The 17,899-nt window shown below is 51.0% G+C and overlaps 2 protein-coding genes across 2 annotated transcripts in view; one reads left to right on the top strand and one right to left on the bottom strand.

The window, feature by feature from the left end:
• Positions 1-8,833, bottom strand: part of nup62l (nucleoporin 62 like) — a 63,105-nt gene extending 54,272 nt beyond the window's left edge. The window contains exons 1-2 of the mRNA XM_043704275.2: positions 8,685-8,833; positions 3,485-3,779 (exon numbers count right to left, since the gene is read on the bottom strand). Coding sequence (XP_043560210.1) covers positions 3,485-3,771 — 287 coding nt within the window. The 5' untranslated portion in view covers positions 3,772-3,779; positions 8,685-8,833. The remainder of the gene's footprint in view (positions 1-3,484; positions 3,780-8,684) is intronic.
• Positions 8,834-8,940: 107 nt separating this feature from the next.
• Positions 8,941-17,899, top strand: part of dnaaf6 (dynein axonemal assembly factor 6) — a 63,651-nt gene continuing 54,692 nt past the window's right edge. Inside the window, exons 1-3 of the mRNA XM_043704279.2 lie at positions 8,941-9,065; positions 11,052-11,173; positions 17,637-17,712. Of these exons, the coding sequence (XP_043560214.1) occupies positions 11,084-11,173; positions 17,637-17,712 (166 nt within the window). The 5' untranslated portion in view covers positions 8,941-9,065; positions 11,052-11,083. The remainder of the gene's footprint in view (positions 9,066-11,051; positions 11,174-17,636; positions 17,713-17,899) is intronic.

Consider the following 17,899-nt stretch of genomic DNA (forward strand, 5'->3'; position numbering starts at 1 on the left):
TCTTCTGAAATTGTGGCCTGATTCTAGACTCCCCAGCCAAGGAAAACAATCTCCCTGCGTGGATACTAATCCAGCTCCATTATAGTTTTGTCTGTTTCAATCAGTCCTCTCCTATCCCTCGAAACTTGTGAATTCAGGCCCAGTCAAATCAGTCTCTCCTCACAGGACAGTCCTACTCTCCCTGTTATCAGCCTATTTAATGTCCTCCATGGCACATATATCCATTCTTGGATAGAGAGGGCAATGCTTCACACAACACTCCAAATATGGTTTCCAAGGCCCTGTATAACTACAGTGAAGTCATCCCCGCTTCTAAGCTCAAATCCTCTTGCAGTGAAGGCCAAAATACGATTTTCTTCCTCATTGCTCACTGTACCTACCTACCGGTGTGCAAGGGCACCCAGATCCCTTTGTACATTCACATTTCCTAATAATACTGTGCCTTTGTTTTCCACACAGTTATATAACTTCACATATAGCCCCGTTGCCCTGCATCTGTTGTGTTTGCCCACTCAGCAGGGCTTTGAACCAATTTTAGATTATCAAATCAATTGATAGTTGACTGAGTGACATGAAACAGAATAATGTTTAATGGAAGTTATTTTTGGTCTGGACTAAGAGGAAGAACTCTCCAGAGATTATTCTTGGGACTCTTTCTTTGCTTGACCACCTTGTATTTTGATTCTGTCATTGCAATGTCAATGATGGCATTACCATCACTGAAAGCTCCATCAACATCCTGGTGTTTCCAATGACTAGAAACTGAAATACACAACCCACAGTTATAACTATTTACAGAGGTACTTCAATTATCCGAAGTCCATGGGCAGACAGGTTTTCATTCAGATAATTGATTATTCTGTTAATTGATTTGACCGTAAACAAAGAAAACCGCACTGCTCATAACTGCATTAAAAAGCATGTTTACAGAGTTTTTATTTCATTCAATCACTAAAATTTGTACAAACACTAGGTAGTGCTTAAAAATTCATGACATTTTACAAATCAGGTTTTTCTGTACCTGTACAGTAAATAGAATTGAGGTAGAGGCCGGTTATTATTTCCGAAGAAAAGACCCAGCCACTGTTGCTGGAGGTGCTACTGTCTCTTTTTTTGCGAACAATAACATTTGCCAAAGATGCATCAACTTAACAGCATAAACTTCATCTTGTACTTCGCACCACTCCATGAAAAGTCGCAAACTGTCAATAGCTTCGTTAACAGGATGGTGGTTTTGGTATCAGATTTTTCTGAGTACCCATGCCATCCGTACATTCCTGCTGTTCTGTGACAATGTTGACGATGTGATCGTCGCCGAGTGTCCCTGTTCCAATGTCGTTGCTTGTGTTCTTGAAGCAACATGGATTAGCATACTGCCAAATGCAGACAAGCAGCAATTTGAGTGCTGGTGACATTAACACAATGGAAAATCGTGATGCGATCCTTCTGCACTTTTTGAACTGACACCTGCTTTTCCGTGGTGGATGCAAGTATTTTATCCGGCAGTGCACTGCAAAACAATCGACTTTCATCAACATTGTACAATTGCTCAGGTTCATACTTTGCTCTCCAAGAATGCCTAACTGCCTAATGCTGTGACGATGTGTAACCAGCCCAATGATATGCTGTGATCAGACTCACCAGTGTGGAGTCGTTCATGGAAATGGACAGCCTTTTCTAGTTTCATCGGGCCAGATACAGGAATTCCCTTTTCACACTGCTGTGAAAACCACAAAAAATACAACTTGGTTGAGTTGGTCATTCTTTGCTGGCTTCATGGATTTTCTTTTTAGAGCATTTGCTGTGTCATTTTGGATAATGAATTTCTCAATCTCCAGTCTTGCTTTCCTGATATCGGACACTGTTGTACTCCCGTGCAATCTTTGATGCCTTTTCACCACGATCCAGACGCTGTAAAATCTCACTCTTCTGTTCAATTGTCACTGTGGTCCGCTTTCTCTTCACAGACATGGTAAGTACGTACAAGCACAACCAGATACAAACTCAGAAAGAAGTTGTAGAGGGAATAGAGACACCACTGATTTTGTCATGCACTTTAAATCCTTCAGCATGTCAGTCGTTTTTGTGTTAAAATTCTTTCAACACTGCAACAAACGACTGAGTAAGATTGTTGCACCAGTGTCATTACCACCTTTGCTGCAACACTTGTACATCATCTTCAGTGCAAGTACCTCCCTCTATTCCTCAGTTAAACGAAAGACACGATTGTTCCAACATTGTCAGTTAAAATTATTTTAACACTGCTACAATTGACTGAGATTGTTGCACCAGTGTCATTAACACCTCCCTTTGATGCAACATTTGTAGATGACCTTCAGTGCAGATAACTCTAATTTACCCTGTATTGTTAACAAAATTGTATTGATGGTGACACCATTGTCGGTAACATCACTTTGTTGTAACAGTTTCACAGGACCTTCAGATTCTGTTTGGATAATCCGATTTTCAGCTAAGTGATATTCAGATAATCAAGGCTACAAGAGCAGGTCACTTCCTAATTCCGCAAATCCTGTCCATCATCCACAAGGCAGTCAGAAGTGTGACTGAATCCTCCCCATTTGCCTACAGGTTTGCAGCTCCAACAATACTGAAGAAGCTTGATGGCATCCCAGAGGAAACTACCTGCTTGACTGGTACCACAACCATAAACACACACGCCCTCCACCATTGACATACAGTGGCAGCAGTCTGTAAGATGCACTGCAATAAGTCACAAAGGGTCCTCTAACAGCAAGTTCCAAACCTACGACTTCTACATCCTAGAAGGACAGTGAGGAACAGGTACATACGAACACTTTCACCTGCAGTTTCCCTCCAAGTCACTCAGAATTTTGTCTAAGAAATATATTGCCATTCCTTCACTGTTGCTGAATCGAAATCCTAGAACTTACTCCATAACAGCATCATAGATGCCCAACTCACCAAGGACTGCAAAGATTCAAGGCAGCTCAACACCAAACGGCGGCACAGTGGTTAGCACTACTGCCTTACAGCACCAGAGACCCGGGTTCAATTCCCACCTCAGGCAACTGTCTATGTGGAGTTTGCACATTCTCCCAATGTCTGCGTGGATTTCCTCCGGGTGCTCCAGTTTCCTCCCACGGTCCAAAAATGTGCAGGTTAGGTGAATTGGCCATGCTAAATTGCCCGTAGTGTTAGATGTAGGGAATGGATCTGGGGGGTTGCTCTTCGGAGGGTGGGTGTGGACTTGTTGGGCCGAAGGGCCTGTTTCCACATTGTAAGTAATCTAACTAAATTCAACTAATGGTCAAAAAATTGGTGGACTTACAAGCAACACTCACATCCAAGTAGGATACGTCGACAACAAATGACTGAAAATCATCTCTATTCTTTCTTCCTGCCAACATTCTCTATTCAGTTCAACACATATATCCACTCCCTTCAGGCCATTTAGCCACACCAGGTCCAGTCTATGGACTGTGAATATTAATATGTGACCTACCCAAGAGAGAAGCCTCCAGTAGCGGTGGTTGTTGCTGGCTGTGTCGGCAGGCAGAATCCAGTGGATGACGTGACTCCAGTGGTTGGTGTGCTGAATGAAAACAGACCAGCACTGGGTGCTGAAGTTGCCGTGGCTGTGACCTGCTGTGGTGTTCCAAAGCCAAAGGGTCCTTGGGAGGCTGCAGTGGTACTGCCAAAAGAGAAGGCACTCCCTGTTCCTGCACCAGTCTTGGGAGCAGTGAAGGAAAAGCTGCTGCCTCCACCTGGATTCGCAAAGTTGAAACTCATTTTGTAATCTGGAAGGAAATGGAAATCAATTTACTGGTTGTGGCTGTTATGCTATGTGCGCTGTCAAGCAAGGAACTTAACACAACCTCCTCCTTGCCTTGCGCTCTCATGTGCAAAAAAGTTTCATTCCCTCACACATCTCTCCCTCATCCCCCCCACATCACCCTCAACCACCCCACCTTACGAACCTCTCACTCAACCGCCTCACCTCACCTCCCCCCACCTGCCTCTCCCTCACCCCCCGCCTCACCTCACCTCCCCCCACCTGCCTCTCCCTCACCCCCCGCCTCACCTCACCTCCCCCCACCTGCCTCTCCCTCACCCCCCGCCTCACCTCACCTCCCCCCACCTGCCTCTCCCTCACCCCCCACCGCACCCACCTCACCCCTCCCGCCTCACCCTCGCCACCACACCCTCACCCCTCCCACACCGCCTCACCCCCCACATCCCCACCTCTCCTTCAACCCCCGCCTCACCCCCACCCACTCCCTCCTTCACCCCCCCGCCTCCCCCCCACCCACTCCCTCCCTCACCCCCCACCTCTCCCTCACCTGCCCCCCCACCCACTCCCTCCTTCACCCCCCCGCCTCCCCCCCACCCACTCCCTCCCTCACCCCCCACCTCTCCCTCACCTGCCCCCCCCACCCACTCCCACCCTCACCCCCCCTCCTCATCCCCCCCCACCCTCATCCCCCCTCCTCATCCACCCCTCACCCTCACCCCCCTCCTCATCCCCCCCTCACCCTCACCCCCCTCCTCATCCCCCCCTCACCCTCACCCCCCTCCTCATCCCCCCCTCACCCTCACCCCCCTCCTCATCCCCCCCTCACCCTCACCCCCCTCCTCATCCCCCCCCTCACCCTCACCCCCCTCCTCATCCCCCCCCTCACCCTCACCCCCCTCATCCCCCCCTCACCCTCACCCCCCTCCTCATCCCCCCCTCACCCTCACCCCCCTCCACATCCCCCCCCTCACCCTCACCCCCCTCACCCTCACCCCCCTCCTCATCCCCCCCCTCACCCTCACCCCCCTCCTCATCCCCCCCCTCACCCTCACCCCCCTCCTCATCCCCCCCCTCACCCTCACCCCCCTCCTCATCCCCCCCCTCACCCTCACCCCCCTCCTCATCCCCCCCCTCACCCTCACCCCCCTCCTCATCCCCCCCCTCACCCCCCTCCTCATCCCCCCCCTCATCCCCCTCCTCACCCCCCTCATCCCCCTCCTCACCCCCCTCCTCATCCCCCCCCTCACCCCCCTCCTCATCCCCCTCCTCATCCCCCCCCTCACCCCCCTCCTCATCCCCCCCCCTCACCCCCCTCCTCATCCCCCCCCCTCACCCCCCCCCTCACCCCCCTCCTCATCCCCCCCCTCACCCCCCTCCTCACCCCCCCCCTCACCCCCCTCCTCATCCCCCCCCCTCATCCCCCCCCTCACCCCCCTCCTCATCCCCCCCCTCATCATCCTCACCCCCCTCCTCATCCCCCCCCTCATCCCCCCCCTCCTCATCCTCACCCCCCTCCTCATCCCCCCCCTCCTCACCCCCCCCTCCTCACCCTCCTCATCCCCCCCCTCCTCATCCTCACCCCCCTCCTCATCCCCCCCCTCACCCTCACCCCCCTCCTCATCCTCCCCCTCACCCCCCTCCTCATCCTCCCCCTCACCCCCCTCCTCATCCTCCCCCTCACCCCCCTCCTCATCCCCCCCCCTCACCCTCACCCCCCTCCTCATCCCCCCCTCACCCTCACCCCCCTCCTCATCCCCCCCCTCACCCCCCTCCTCATCCCCCCCCTCACCCCCCTCCTCATCCCCCCCCTCCTCATCCTCACCCCCCTCCTCATCCCCCCCTCCTCACCCCCCCCTCCTCACCCTCCTCATCCCCCCCTCCTCATCCTCACCCCCCTCCTCATCCCCCCCCTCACCCTCACCCCCCTCCTCATCCTCCCCCTCACCCCCTCCTCATCCTCCCCCTCACCCCCCTCCTCATCCTCCCCCTCACCCCCCTCCTCATCCCCCCCCTCACCCTCACCCCCCTCCTCATCCCCCCCTCACCCTCACCCCCCTCCTCATCCCCCCCTCACCCTCACCCCCCTCCTCATCCTCACCCCCCTCACCCTCATCCCCCCTCACCCTCACCCCCCTCCTCATCCTCACCCCCCTCACCCTCACCCCCCTCCTCACCCTCACCCCCCTCCTCATCCTCACCCCCCTCACCCTCACCCCCCTCCTCATCCTCACCCCCCCCTCACCCTCACCCCCCTCCTCATCCTCACCCCCCTCCTCATCCTCACCCCCCTCCTCATCCTCACCCCCCTCCTCATCCTCACCCCCCCCTCACCCTCACCCCCCTCCTCATCCCCCCCCCCTCACCCTCACCCCCCTCCTCACCCCCCTCCTCACCCCCCTCACCCTCACCCCCCTCACCCTCACCCCACCCCCCCTCACCCTCACCCCACCCCCCTCCTCATCCCCCCCCTCTCCCTCACCCCCTCCTCATCCCCCCCTCACCCCACCCCCCTCACCCTCACCCCCCTCCTCATCCCCCCCCTCTCCCTCACCCCCCTCCTCATCCCCCCCTCTCCCCTCACCCCCCTCCTCATCCCCCCCTCTCCCTCACCCCCCTCCTCATCCCCCCCTCTCCCACACCCCCCTCCTCATCCCCCCCTCTCCCACACCCCCCTCCTCATCCCCCCCTCTCCCACACCCCCCTCCTCATCCCCCCCTCTCCCACACCCCCCTCCTCATCCCCCCCTCTCCCACACCCCCCTCCTCATCCCCCCCTCTCCCACACCCCCCTCCTCATCCCCCCCTCTCCCACACCCCCCTCCTCATCCCCCCCTCTCCCACACCCCCCTCCTCATCCCCCCCCTCCCTCACCCCACTCCCTCAACCCCACCCACTCCCTCAACCCCACCCCCTCAACCTCACCCACTCCCTCAACCCCACCCACTCCCTCAACCTCACCCACTCCCTCAACCCCACCCACTCCCTCAACCCACCCCACTCCCTCAACCCACCCCACTCCCTCAACCCACCCCACTCCCTCAACCCACCCCACTCCCTCAACCCACCCCACTCCCTCAACTCACCCCACTCCCTCAACTCACCCCACTCCCTCAACTCACCCCACTCCCTCAACCCCACCCACTCCCTCAACCCCACCCACTCCCTCAACCCCACCCACTCCCTCAACCCCACCCACTCCCTCAACTCACCCCACTCCCTCAACTCACCCCACTCCCTCAACCCACCCCACTCCCTCAACCCACCCCACTCCCTCAACCCACCCCACTCCCTCAACCCACCCCACTCCCTCAACCCACCCCACTCCCTCAACTCACCCCACTCCCTCAACCCCACCCACTCCCTCAACCCCACCCACTCCCTCAACCCCACCCACTCCCTCAACTCACCCCACTCCCTCAACCCCACCCACTCCTTCAACTCACCCCACTCCCTCAACTCACCCCACTCCCTCAACTCACCCCACTCCCTCAACCCCACCCACTCCCTCAAACCCACCCACTCCCCTCAAACCCACCCACTCCCCTCAAACCCACCCACTCCCCTCAAACCCACCCACTCCCCTCAAACCCACCCACTCCCCTCAAACCCACCCACTCCCCTCAAACCCACCCACTCCCCTCAAACCCACCCACTCCCCTCAAACCCCGCATCCCCACCTCCCCCTCACCCCCCGCATCCCCACCTCCCCCTCACCCCCCGCATCCCCACCTCCCCCTCACCCCCCGCATCCCCACCTCCCCCTCAAACCCCGCATCCCCACCTCCCCCTCACCCCCCGCATCCCCACCTCCCCCTCACCCCCCGCATCCCCACCTCCCCCTCACCCCCCGCATCCCCACCTCCCCCTCACCCCCCGCATCCCCACCTCCCCCTCACCCCCCGCATCCCCACCTCCCCCTCACCCCCCACATCCCCACCTCCCCCTCACCCCCCCGCATCCCCACCTCCCCCTCACCCCCCGCATCCCCACCTCCCCCTCACCCCCCGCATCCCCACCTCCCCACCTCCCCCCCACCCCCCGCATCCCCACCTCCCCCTCACCCCCCGCATCCCCACCTCCCCCTCACCCCCCGCATCCCCACCTCCCCCTCACCCCCCGCATCCCCACCTCCCCCTCACCCCCCGCATCCCCACCTCTCCCTCACCCCCCGCATCCCCACCTCTCCCTCACCCCCCGCATCCCCACCTCTCCCTCACCCCCCGCATCCCCACCTCTCCCTCACCCCCCCGCATCCCCACCTCTCCCTCACCCCCCGCATCCCCACCTCTCCCTCACCCCCCGCATCCCCACCTCTCCCTCACCCCCCGCATCCCCACCTCTCCCTCACCCCCCGCATCCCCACCTCTCCCTCACCCCCCGCATCCCCACCTCTCCCTCACCCCCCGCATCCCCACCTCTCCCTCACCCCCCGCATCCCCACCTCTCCCTCACCCCCCGCATCCCCACCTCTCCCTCACCCCCCGCATCCCCACCTCTCCCTCACCCCCCGCATCCCCACCTCTCCCTCACCCCCCGCATCCCCACCTCTCCCTCACCCCCCGCATCCCCACCTCTCCCTCACCCCCCCGCATCCCCACCTCTCCCTCACCCCCCGCATCCCCACCTCCCCCCCCAACCCCAACCCTCACCCACCTCTCCCGTCCCCCTCCCTCTCCCCGCCCCCCCCCCCCCCCATCTAGAAGCATTTCCCCCCCCTCTCTCCTCCACGCACTTCTCCTCTCCCCTCCCCTCCTCCTCCTTTCTCTATAATGGCGTGGACTTGTTGGGCCGAAGGGCTTGTATCCATACAGTAGGGAATCTAACAATAATCTAATCTGAAAACTCCTCCAAATCTCTCCAGATGAGATGTCTGTCGCTTTGGGCCGGGCTGATGTTCTTCCTCCTCTGACCTGTCCCGGTGTCCCGGGTCAATCCACTGAGGATCCCTTTTGAGAGCACGGGCCCGGCGAAAATAGACTCTCTCGGTCTCAGAAGGGTCCCGCCTCTCTCTCCGTCTCTCCCGCCTTAGGCAGTCCCGCTTCTCTCCCTTTCTGTGTCAGGCCCCGGGCCGTCCCACTCTCCCGCACACACACAGCACGAAAGGCCCCGTTCTCCCCCACCTCCCAAGCTCGCCCGCTCCGATTGGCGAAACCGCGGGCCCGTCCCCACGGCCCAGTATCGCCGCTGCTGATTGGGCGCGGGCGGTTCATTGGTGCCGGGGGGGGGGCTGTCAATTCAAGCTCGCCGCCATGTTCAGCGTTCCCATAGCGACGAGAAGAATCGGTGAAACGGTGAGTGTGTGAAAGGGAGGAAAAGTAAGAGAGGGGGATAAGGGGTGAGTGAGTGAGTGTAAAGTGAGAAAAGGCGTGTGAGGGAGAGAGATTTAAGCGAGCGAAGAGGATAGGGAGTGAATGGATGCGGAGGGAGTCTGAGAGGTTCATCAGTGGAGTAGACCTGACAGAGGACAACAGTCGGAGAGGGTTTAAGAGTGAGAACTGCAGATGCTGGAGATCCGAGTCCAGATTAGAGTGGTGCTGGAAACGCACCGCAGGGGCAGGCAGCATCCGAGGAGCCTTGGGAATGTGTGGTGGCGAGGAGAGATGACGGATGGAATAATGTGATGTTTGACTGATGGTATATTTTGTACAGTTTATAATTCGTTTCTTATGGTGATGTGGTCAAAGGTTCAGTAGGGAGATGAAAAAGCAAACAAGGGAAGCAAAGGAGACAAGCAAAGAGGAATTATGAGCAAAAGTTGACTTGCCAACAAAAGAGTTCACCCAAAATCTTCTCTAGGCAAACAAGTAAAAGAGTAGTGTATTTGAATACTTTACTAAAGAGGGAGCTGCTAACCCAGACAGGGCGACTAATGAGGAAACTCTGTCACTGGGAAGGTTCAAAATTGATAAGGAGTAGGTATTGGATAAAGAGTTGGTACTTGGATGTTGACAAGGCACTGGGACTGTATGAGATGCGTCCAAAAAATTTGGAAGGAAGTGAGAGTGGACATTGCAAGAGCCACATAATCTTTCAGTCTTCCCTAAACTCAGGAGAGGTGCCAGAAGACTGAAGAATTGTAAACGTTACAACCTGTTTCAAAAAGATTGAAGGAGTAAGCTCAGCAATTACAGACTTGTTAATTAACTTCAGTGATGGGGAATCTTCTGCCAGCAATTATTTCGGATAAAATTAGGAGTAACATGGGAAAAGGTGGGCTGATTAGGAAGTGTCAATACAGATTCCTAAAAGGAAAATCATGTTTAACTTGCTGGAATATTTTGAATAGGTAACAAAAAGGTGTAAAAGTTGCCCATTCACCACCATCTTCCTTGCCGCAAGACCTCTCTGGGAAGTTTAGTTCAGTTAATTTAATAAATCTGGACTAAAAAGCAACTCTCAGTAATGATGACCAGGTAATATTTATATTAATATAAAAGCTGATCTGGTTCTTAGACATCATTTGAGAGAGGAAATCTGATGTCATAAACGTGTCTGGCTACAGACTCGCAACAGTATGGTTGGCTCTGAATTTCACTCTGAAATGGTCAAACAAGTTGTTTGAGTGAAGTTAGGAATGAAGAATAAGTACTATCCTACTTATGTCTCATGATTGCATCAAGAAAGATATTATTGTCACCTTTTCACCTTTCTCTTTCTCTTCCCCTCTCGCTCGTCTCCCCCTGCCCCACTGCCTTGTTTCACCCCTCAACTTCCTTCACATTATTTGATTTGATGCTACACATCTCAAATAGCAGTATAGAAAGCTCATAGCTTCTCCTTTGACCCATGCCTACATAGCATTGTGTAGCATTCTGTGCCCAAAGCAAAAATTAGATTAGATTAGATTAGATTACAGTGTGGAAACAGGCCCTTCGGCCCAACAAGTCCACACCGCCCCGCCGAAGTGAAACCCACCCATACCCCTACATTTACCCCTTACCTAACACTACAGGTAATTTAGTATGGCCAATTCACCTGACCCTGCACATCTTTGGATTGTGGGAGGAAACCGGAGCACCCGGAGGAAACCCACGCAGACACGGGGAGAACGTGCAAACTCCACACAGTCAGTCGCCTGAGGCGGGAATTGAACCCGGGTCTCTGGCGCTGTGAGGCAGCAGTGCTAACCACTGTACCACCGTGCCGCCCAAAATGTGTATGTGGATGTCTGTAGTGCCAGGGTGTACTTACTGTCAATATATCTGCTGGTAAACTAACAACTGTTGGTAAGAAAGAATGAATTGGTTCTAAAAGAGAATCCTTTCTGTTGCAAATAGGGGTGTTTATTCAGCACTGACAGGATTACAAGATGGATTTCACCTTCCAAGCTGACCAACTGCAAGCTTTGTCAAAACTGTTGTCCTGTTCAGATCGAGATGAGGCGGAATTGGATGAGGAGGTAATTCTGAACATGACCCACAATCTTAGGTCTCTTGATTGGATCAGGACTTGGGGATTTGTTTTTTTTATGCCAGTGCTCAAAGAACCGAGGTCAGGATGAGGAACAGCTCAGCCTAGCCCTGAAATCTATATCTGACTGAATTGGTTGACAGTCTAAAGTACCATTTGGTTCGCATTCATCTTCCAATAAATCATGATTTCAATTGAATAACCTTCTCAGTTTGTTTAAAATTCATTATTTTTAATGACAGGAATAAGTTACTCAGCATCACCAACCTCACTGCCTTTTCCCACCATACTCCTGAATCACCTACCTCTCCACAAATTCACACAAAGTCTCCCATCCTAGGGAAAAGACACCTATCTATAATTAACCCTATCTATACCCCTCATGATTTTATACATGATTGTATAAGGTCACCTCTCAACCTCCTACACTCTAGTACAAAAAGGTCCAAGCCTTTCTTTATAATTCAAAGCTTCCATACCCAGCAACACTTTGCGAAATATCTTCCAGTTTAGCAATATCCTTCCTATACCTGGGCAACCACAACTGGACATAGTACTCCAGAAGAGGCCTCACCAATGTCCTGTACAATCTCAACATGACTTCCTAATTCCTACACTCAAACGACTGAGTAATGAAAGCAAGTGTGCCAAACGCCATATAAACCACCCTTTCTATATGTAATGCAAACTTCAAAGGATGATGTATGTAAAACCCTTGGTCCTTCTGTTCTAAACACTACGCAAGGCCCTACCGTTAATTGTATAAGTCCTACCTTGCTTGTTGAACCAAAATGCAATGCCTCGCATTTATCCAGATTGAACTCCATCTACCATTTTTCAGCCCATTGACCGATTTGATCAAGATCCCTTTGTAATCTTAGAAAACCTTCTTCTCTGTCCATCATACCACCAATTTTGATGTCGTCTGCAAGTTTACTAACTGTGCTTTCCAAGTTTTCATCCAAATCATTTATATAAATGACAAAGCTGAAAATGCGTTGCTGGAAAAGCGCAGCAGGTCAGGCTGAAGAAGGGCTTATGCCCGAAACGTCGATTCTCCTGCTCCTCGGATGCTGCCTGACCTGCTGCGCTTTTCCAGCAACACATTTTCAGCTCTGATCTCCAGCATCTGCAGTCCTCACTTTCTCCTATAAATGACAAACAAAAGAAGACCCAGAACTGATCCCTGTGGAACACCACTGGTGACAGGCCTCGAGAAAAAAGCATTCCTCCACCACTATTCTCTGTCTCCTGCCGTGAAGCCAGTTATGTATCCAATTGGCAAGGCTACCCTGAATCCCATGTGATCTTACTTTACCAATTAGTCTGTCATGTGGAACCTTGTTGAAAGTTTTATTATTAAGACTGAGTATACAACGTCTACCCCTCTGCTGTCATGAATCTTTTTGTTAACTTCCTCAAAAAAATCTCAGTCAATTTTGTGAAACACAATTTTCCTCTTGCAAGATCATGCTGACTATCCCGAATCAATTAGAGAGTCAACAACTCCACAGAGGAGAATGAGAGAGGGAGTCAGTATCTTAGCGGAGAAAGAGAGACTCTACGTTTGCTGTTGGGTGAGAGAGGGTCAACATTTTCATTGGAGACAGAGGAACAGTCAACGCCTTCAAGGGAGGGGCAGAGAGAGAGAGAGAGAGAGAGACAGCACATTCAAGGAGGGGGAAGAGAGAGAGTCAACACATTCGGTGTGGGGAAGTAAGAAAGAGGAATTATCAGGGCCTTCACGGTGTGAAAGAGGGAGAAAGAGAGAGCAAGTCAGCACTTCCAGGTAGAGGGAGTCAGAACCTTTATGGGACAGGGAGAAGGGGAGGGAAGACCGAGAAGGTCAGCCTCTTCAGAGAGAGAGATTGAGTACATTTGGGATACTGGGCTGAGAGAGGGTCAGCATCTTCAGTAGAAAGGAAGGAAAAATCAAAGCCTTCCCAAGGAAGGTTGGGGGGGGGGGGAAGGGGGAATGAGTGAGTGAGTGAGAGAGACAGACAGACAGAGAACCTTCAGGGCAGAGAGCCTCAGCATTTTCGGTGGGGATAAAGAGTGAGAGTGAGTCAGCATGTTTAGGGTGGGGGACGAGAAAGAGTTAGCATCTTTTGTAGAGACGGAGTAAGTGTCAGAACATTGCTGGTGTGACACAGAGAGAGTGAGAGAGAGCAAATCAGCACCTTCAGGGAGAGGGAGTCAGAACCTCTGAGGGTGGGGGTGGGAGAGGTGGGGGGGGGGGGGGGGGGAGGGGAGAGAGAAAAAACAAAGGCAATTACAGCATACGCCTGTGCTGATCCAGATCCTCTATCTAAACCTGTCTCCTGTTTTCGAAGGATCCATATACCTTTGTTCCCTGCTATTCATGTATCTGTCTAGATACATCTTAAGTGACGCTATTGTTCCTGCCTCTACTACCTCTGCTGGCAACGCAATTCAGGCACCCAACACCCTTTGCATAAAGAACGTACCACCATATCTCCCTAAACTTTTCTCCTCTCACTTTGAACTTGTGATCCCTAATAACTGAGTTTTCCACTCTGGGGTAAAAGCTTCTTGCTGTCCACCCTATCTATACATCTCATGATTTTGTAGAACTCAATCAGGTCCTCTCTCAACCTCCATCTTTCTAATGAAAATAATCCTAATCTACTCAACCTCTCTTCATAGCCAGCACCCTCCATACCAGGCAACATCCTAGTGAACCTCCTCTGCACCCTCTCCAAAGCAGCCACATCCTTTTGGGAATGTAGTGATCAGAACTGTACGCAGTATTCCAAAGGTGGCCGAACTAAAGTTGTATACAACGGTAACATGACCTGCCAACTCTTGTACTCAATACTCCGTCCGATGAAGGAAAGCATGTTGTATGCCTCCTTGACTGCTCTATTGACCTGTGTTGCCACCTTCAGGGTACAATTCACCTGAACACACAGATCTCTTTGTACATCAATTTTCCCCAGAGTTTTTTCATTTACGATATAGTTCACTCTTGAATTGGATCCATCAAATTGCATCACCTCGCATTTGCCCAGATTGAAATCCATCTGCAATTTCTCTGCTCAGCTCTCCAATCTATCTATATTCTGCTGTATTCTTTGACAGTCCCCTTCATTATCTGCTACTCCACCATTCTTTGTTCATCTGCAAACTTACTAATGACACCACCTATACCTTCCTCCTGATCATTTATGTATATCACAAACAACAGTTGTCCCAGCACGGGTCCCTGTGGAACACCACTGTCACAGTTCTCCATTTTGAGAAATTCCCTTCCACTACTATCCTTTGTCTCCTGTTGCCCGGCCAGTTCTTTATCCATCTAGTTAGTACACCCTGGGCCCCATGCAAGTTTCTCCATCAACCTGCCATGGGGAACTTTATCAAACGCCTTACTGAAGTCCATGTATATGACATCCGCAGCCCTTCCCTCATCAGTCAACTTTGTCACTTCTTTAAAGAATTCTATTAAGACATGACCATGTTGCCTATCACTGATAAGCCCATTTTCTTTCAAATGGGAATACATCCTACCCCTCACTGACATTAGGCTCACCCGTCCATAATTACTTGGATTATCCCTGCTACCCTTAAACAAGGGGACAATATCAGCAATTCTCCAGTCCTCTGGGACCTCACCCATTTTCAAGGCTGCTGTACAGATATCTGTTAATGCTCTATTAAAGTACCTTTTCGAGCTGGCTCAAGGAATCCCTGTTGGACTCAACCTATAAGCCTCTCTTAGTTTGTCCCGGAGATCGTACTCTGTGGTAGTCTGGAATATAAAACTCTTACAGACTCTTTAGTTTAAATTATTACTGTTATTTACCAATGGCATCAATGTTACACTATAACATAGCTCAAGCCTGGTTTCTAGGTATCTAAGGTTCTAAATACATTAGCAGAGTAGCGGTGCCAGCTCTTACCCCTAAGAGCTCTCTTGGGCTACTCTCCCTATTGCTGCAAACAAGCTGTTTTTATACAGAATTTTGGTATTAAAATTACGAAAACGCCATGTCCTTAATCAGATAAGCAGCAATAAAATGGCCAAATTTTGCAGAAGAAAAGGATTTCATTGACTGTGAATGCTTGACTAATTAAGCTACATGCACATCAAAGTGAGGAAACCTTGATCCAGGCATGCCCAAATGGCCGATTACTTTGGCTAGGTAACCTTCCCTTTTAACAGGTACATCATAACAAGGCATTAGGCTAAACTCTGTGGAAAAGGTCATGGGGTCACCTCGCTCAGCTAACATGTCCAGTATCATTGTCTTAAAAAAAGGCATTTTCTTTTAAAATCATTTTCGACTCCCAGAATGCAAATTACATACATAACATTCCCGGATCTCGAACTCCCGGGAACAACACACAAACATTCAATCCATGACAAGCCAGTGTTCATTCAAGTCAGACCATAAAGAGTTAAACTTTCTACCAGCTTCCTCGCTCTCTCTGTGTCCCTTGAACCCATCAATCAGTAAATGTAATTTACAGAAGAATGTTTTCTCTCTCTCACTCACACAACTTCCTTACTATGTCACTTCCAGCCTTAGTGTTTTCCTAGCTTGTAACAGGGAGTAGACATTCACATTCCAGAACAGTCAAGATGAGGGAACTAAGCTTCATAGATTCAATCTGCTCAGTGTGGTGTACATGAAAATGTATCAGGTTTGTTCTACTACTTGCATATTCCACTCAGTTTATTAAATTACAAGTTTTTTTTTCCTATTGAGTATGAGTTTTGTGAAGATTCTTTGATATAAAACCAGCAATTTAGTTATCTGACATCCTATTGTGAAATATGCACAATCTTTGAGCCACCGGTGTGAGGAGGAGGTACAGCCACACATTCCACAAGTGAACAAATGTTATCTCCTTATTTACTCTGACCCATCAACACCAAGAACAGATGTCCCAAATTCTTCTGAACAAAAGGACCTCTCCCCGTGGTCAAGCACTTTCTGGCATTCTCTGCAGCAAATATGTCACATCTCTTTCTCAGCCTCGACTATTTCCTCTCTTGCTTCCCTCAGTAACCTGGGATATGTCCCATCCAGACCTGGGGACTTGTCCACCTTCACGCCTTTTGGAATACCCAACACTTCTTCCCTCCTTATGCAAACTTGATCTAGAGTAATGAAACATCTATCCCTTATCTCAATAAGGGATAGATGTCCCCCCCTCAGTGAATGCTCATTAAGAATCTCACCAATTTTTTCTGACTCCACGCATAACTTTCCTCCTTGAGTGGGCCAACCCTTTCTCTAGTTACCCACTTACTCTTTATTTATGAATAAAAGGCTTTGGGATTTTCCTTAACCCTGCTTGCTAAAGATATTTTATGACTCCTTTTAGCCTTCTTAATTCCTCATTCCAGATTTGTCCAACATTCCCGATATTCTTCCAAAGCTTAATCTGTTTTCAGTCACCTAGACCTTATGTATGCTTCCTTTTTCCTCTTAGCTAGTTTCACAATTTCACCTGTCATCCATGGTTCCCTAATCTTGCCATTTCTATCCATCATTTTTACAGGACCATAATATCCTGGGATATTTAGTTGCCAATCATGCCCTTCCCTTAACCAAGTCTCAGTAATAGCAATAACATCATACTCCCAGGTATTAATTCAAGCCCTAAGTTCATCTGCCATACTTTCTATACTTCTTGCATTAAAACAAATGCAGCTCAGACCACCAGTCCCTTTGCATTCACCATCTGCTCCCTGCCTACTCTTATCCTTAGTCACGCTGACTTCGTTATCTAGTGCCTTACAGGCTTTAGTTACTACCTCCTTACTGTCCACTAACCTCCTCATTTGGTTCCCACCCCCCTACCACATTAGTTTAAACTCTCCCCAACAGCATTAGCAAAAGCACCCCCAAGGAGATTGATTCCAGCCTGGCCAAGGTGTAATCCAATTACAAATTGACATCCAATTTGTAATAGTCCCACATCCCCCAGAACCGGTCTCAATATCCCAAAAATCGGAAGCCCTCCTTCCTGCACCATCTCTCAAGGAGGGGAGGGAAGACAGAGAGTCAGTAGCTTCAACAACAGGGGAGAGAGAAGGAGAGAGTCAACACCTTTATGACGGGAGGAGTTGGGGTGGGGGGGGGGGGGTGTGTGAGCAGAGAGAGATAGATAGATAGATAAACTTACCTCCATCAGAAGAGAGGGAGGGAGCACTTTCATGGGAGAGAGAAAGAGACACACAGTCAGCACTGTGTGTGTGTGTCTCAGAAATAGTCCATGTGTTGACATCTGGATGGGCGCTCAGTTTAGTGAAATTATTGTGAATGGTTAAACATGTCCAGGAATAACAGTTCATTTGCTATTTCTATTCCCCTCCCCCAAAAATACCAAAACCCAGTATTGAATTGCCTCAGTGAAGCAAGTTGAAGGTTGATCACATTTAATATTCAATGAATGAAAGGCACTGTATCTGTTTACAGCCTTGCGCAGGAAGCTTTGAACTGAATCCTGGGCAGATTGGGCCAACAAACCGATCGACTCCCACAGCTAAAGAAGGTAAAAACTAACACCAAAAACTTGACTTTGATGAATTGGATTAGCTTTGCTACAGTAAACACAAGGTCAAGTGAAATAGTTGATATTTTGAACTTGTGATCCCCTAAATCCTTCCTGATGGTGATCTGATGACACAGGTCGGTGTGGGTTGGATTTCACCTCATTTGCAGTTTCATCAGTTTAATGT

Source organism: Chiloscyllium plagiosum, unplaced genomic scaffold, assembly GCF_037043375.1.
Source record: "Chiloscyllium plagiosum isolate Xiang-an unplaced genomic scaffold, Cpla_swu_hap1 HiC_scaffold_11, whole genome shotgun sequence".
NCBI lineage: Eukaryota > Metazoa > Chordata > Chondrichthyes > Orectolobiformes > Hemiscylliidae > Chiloscyllium > Chiloscyllium plagiosum.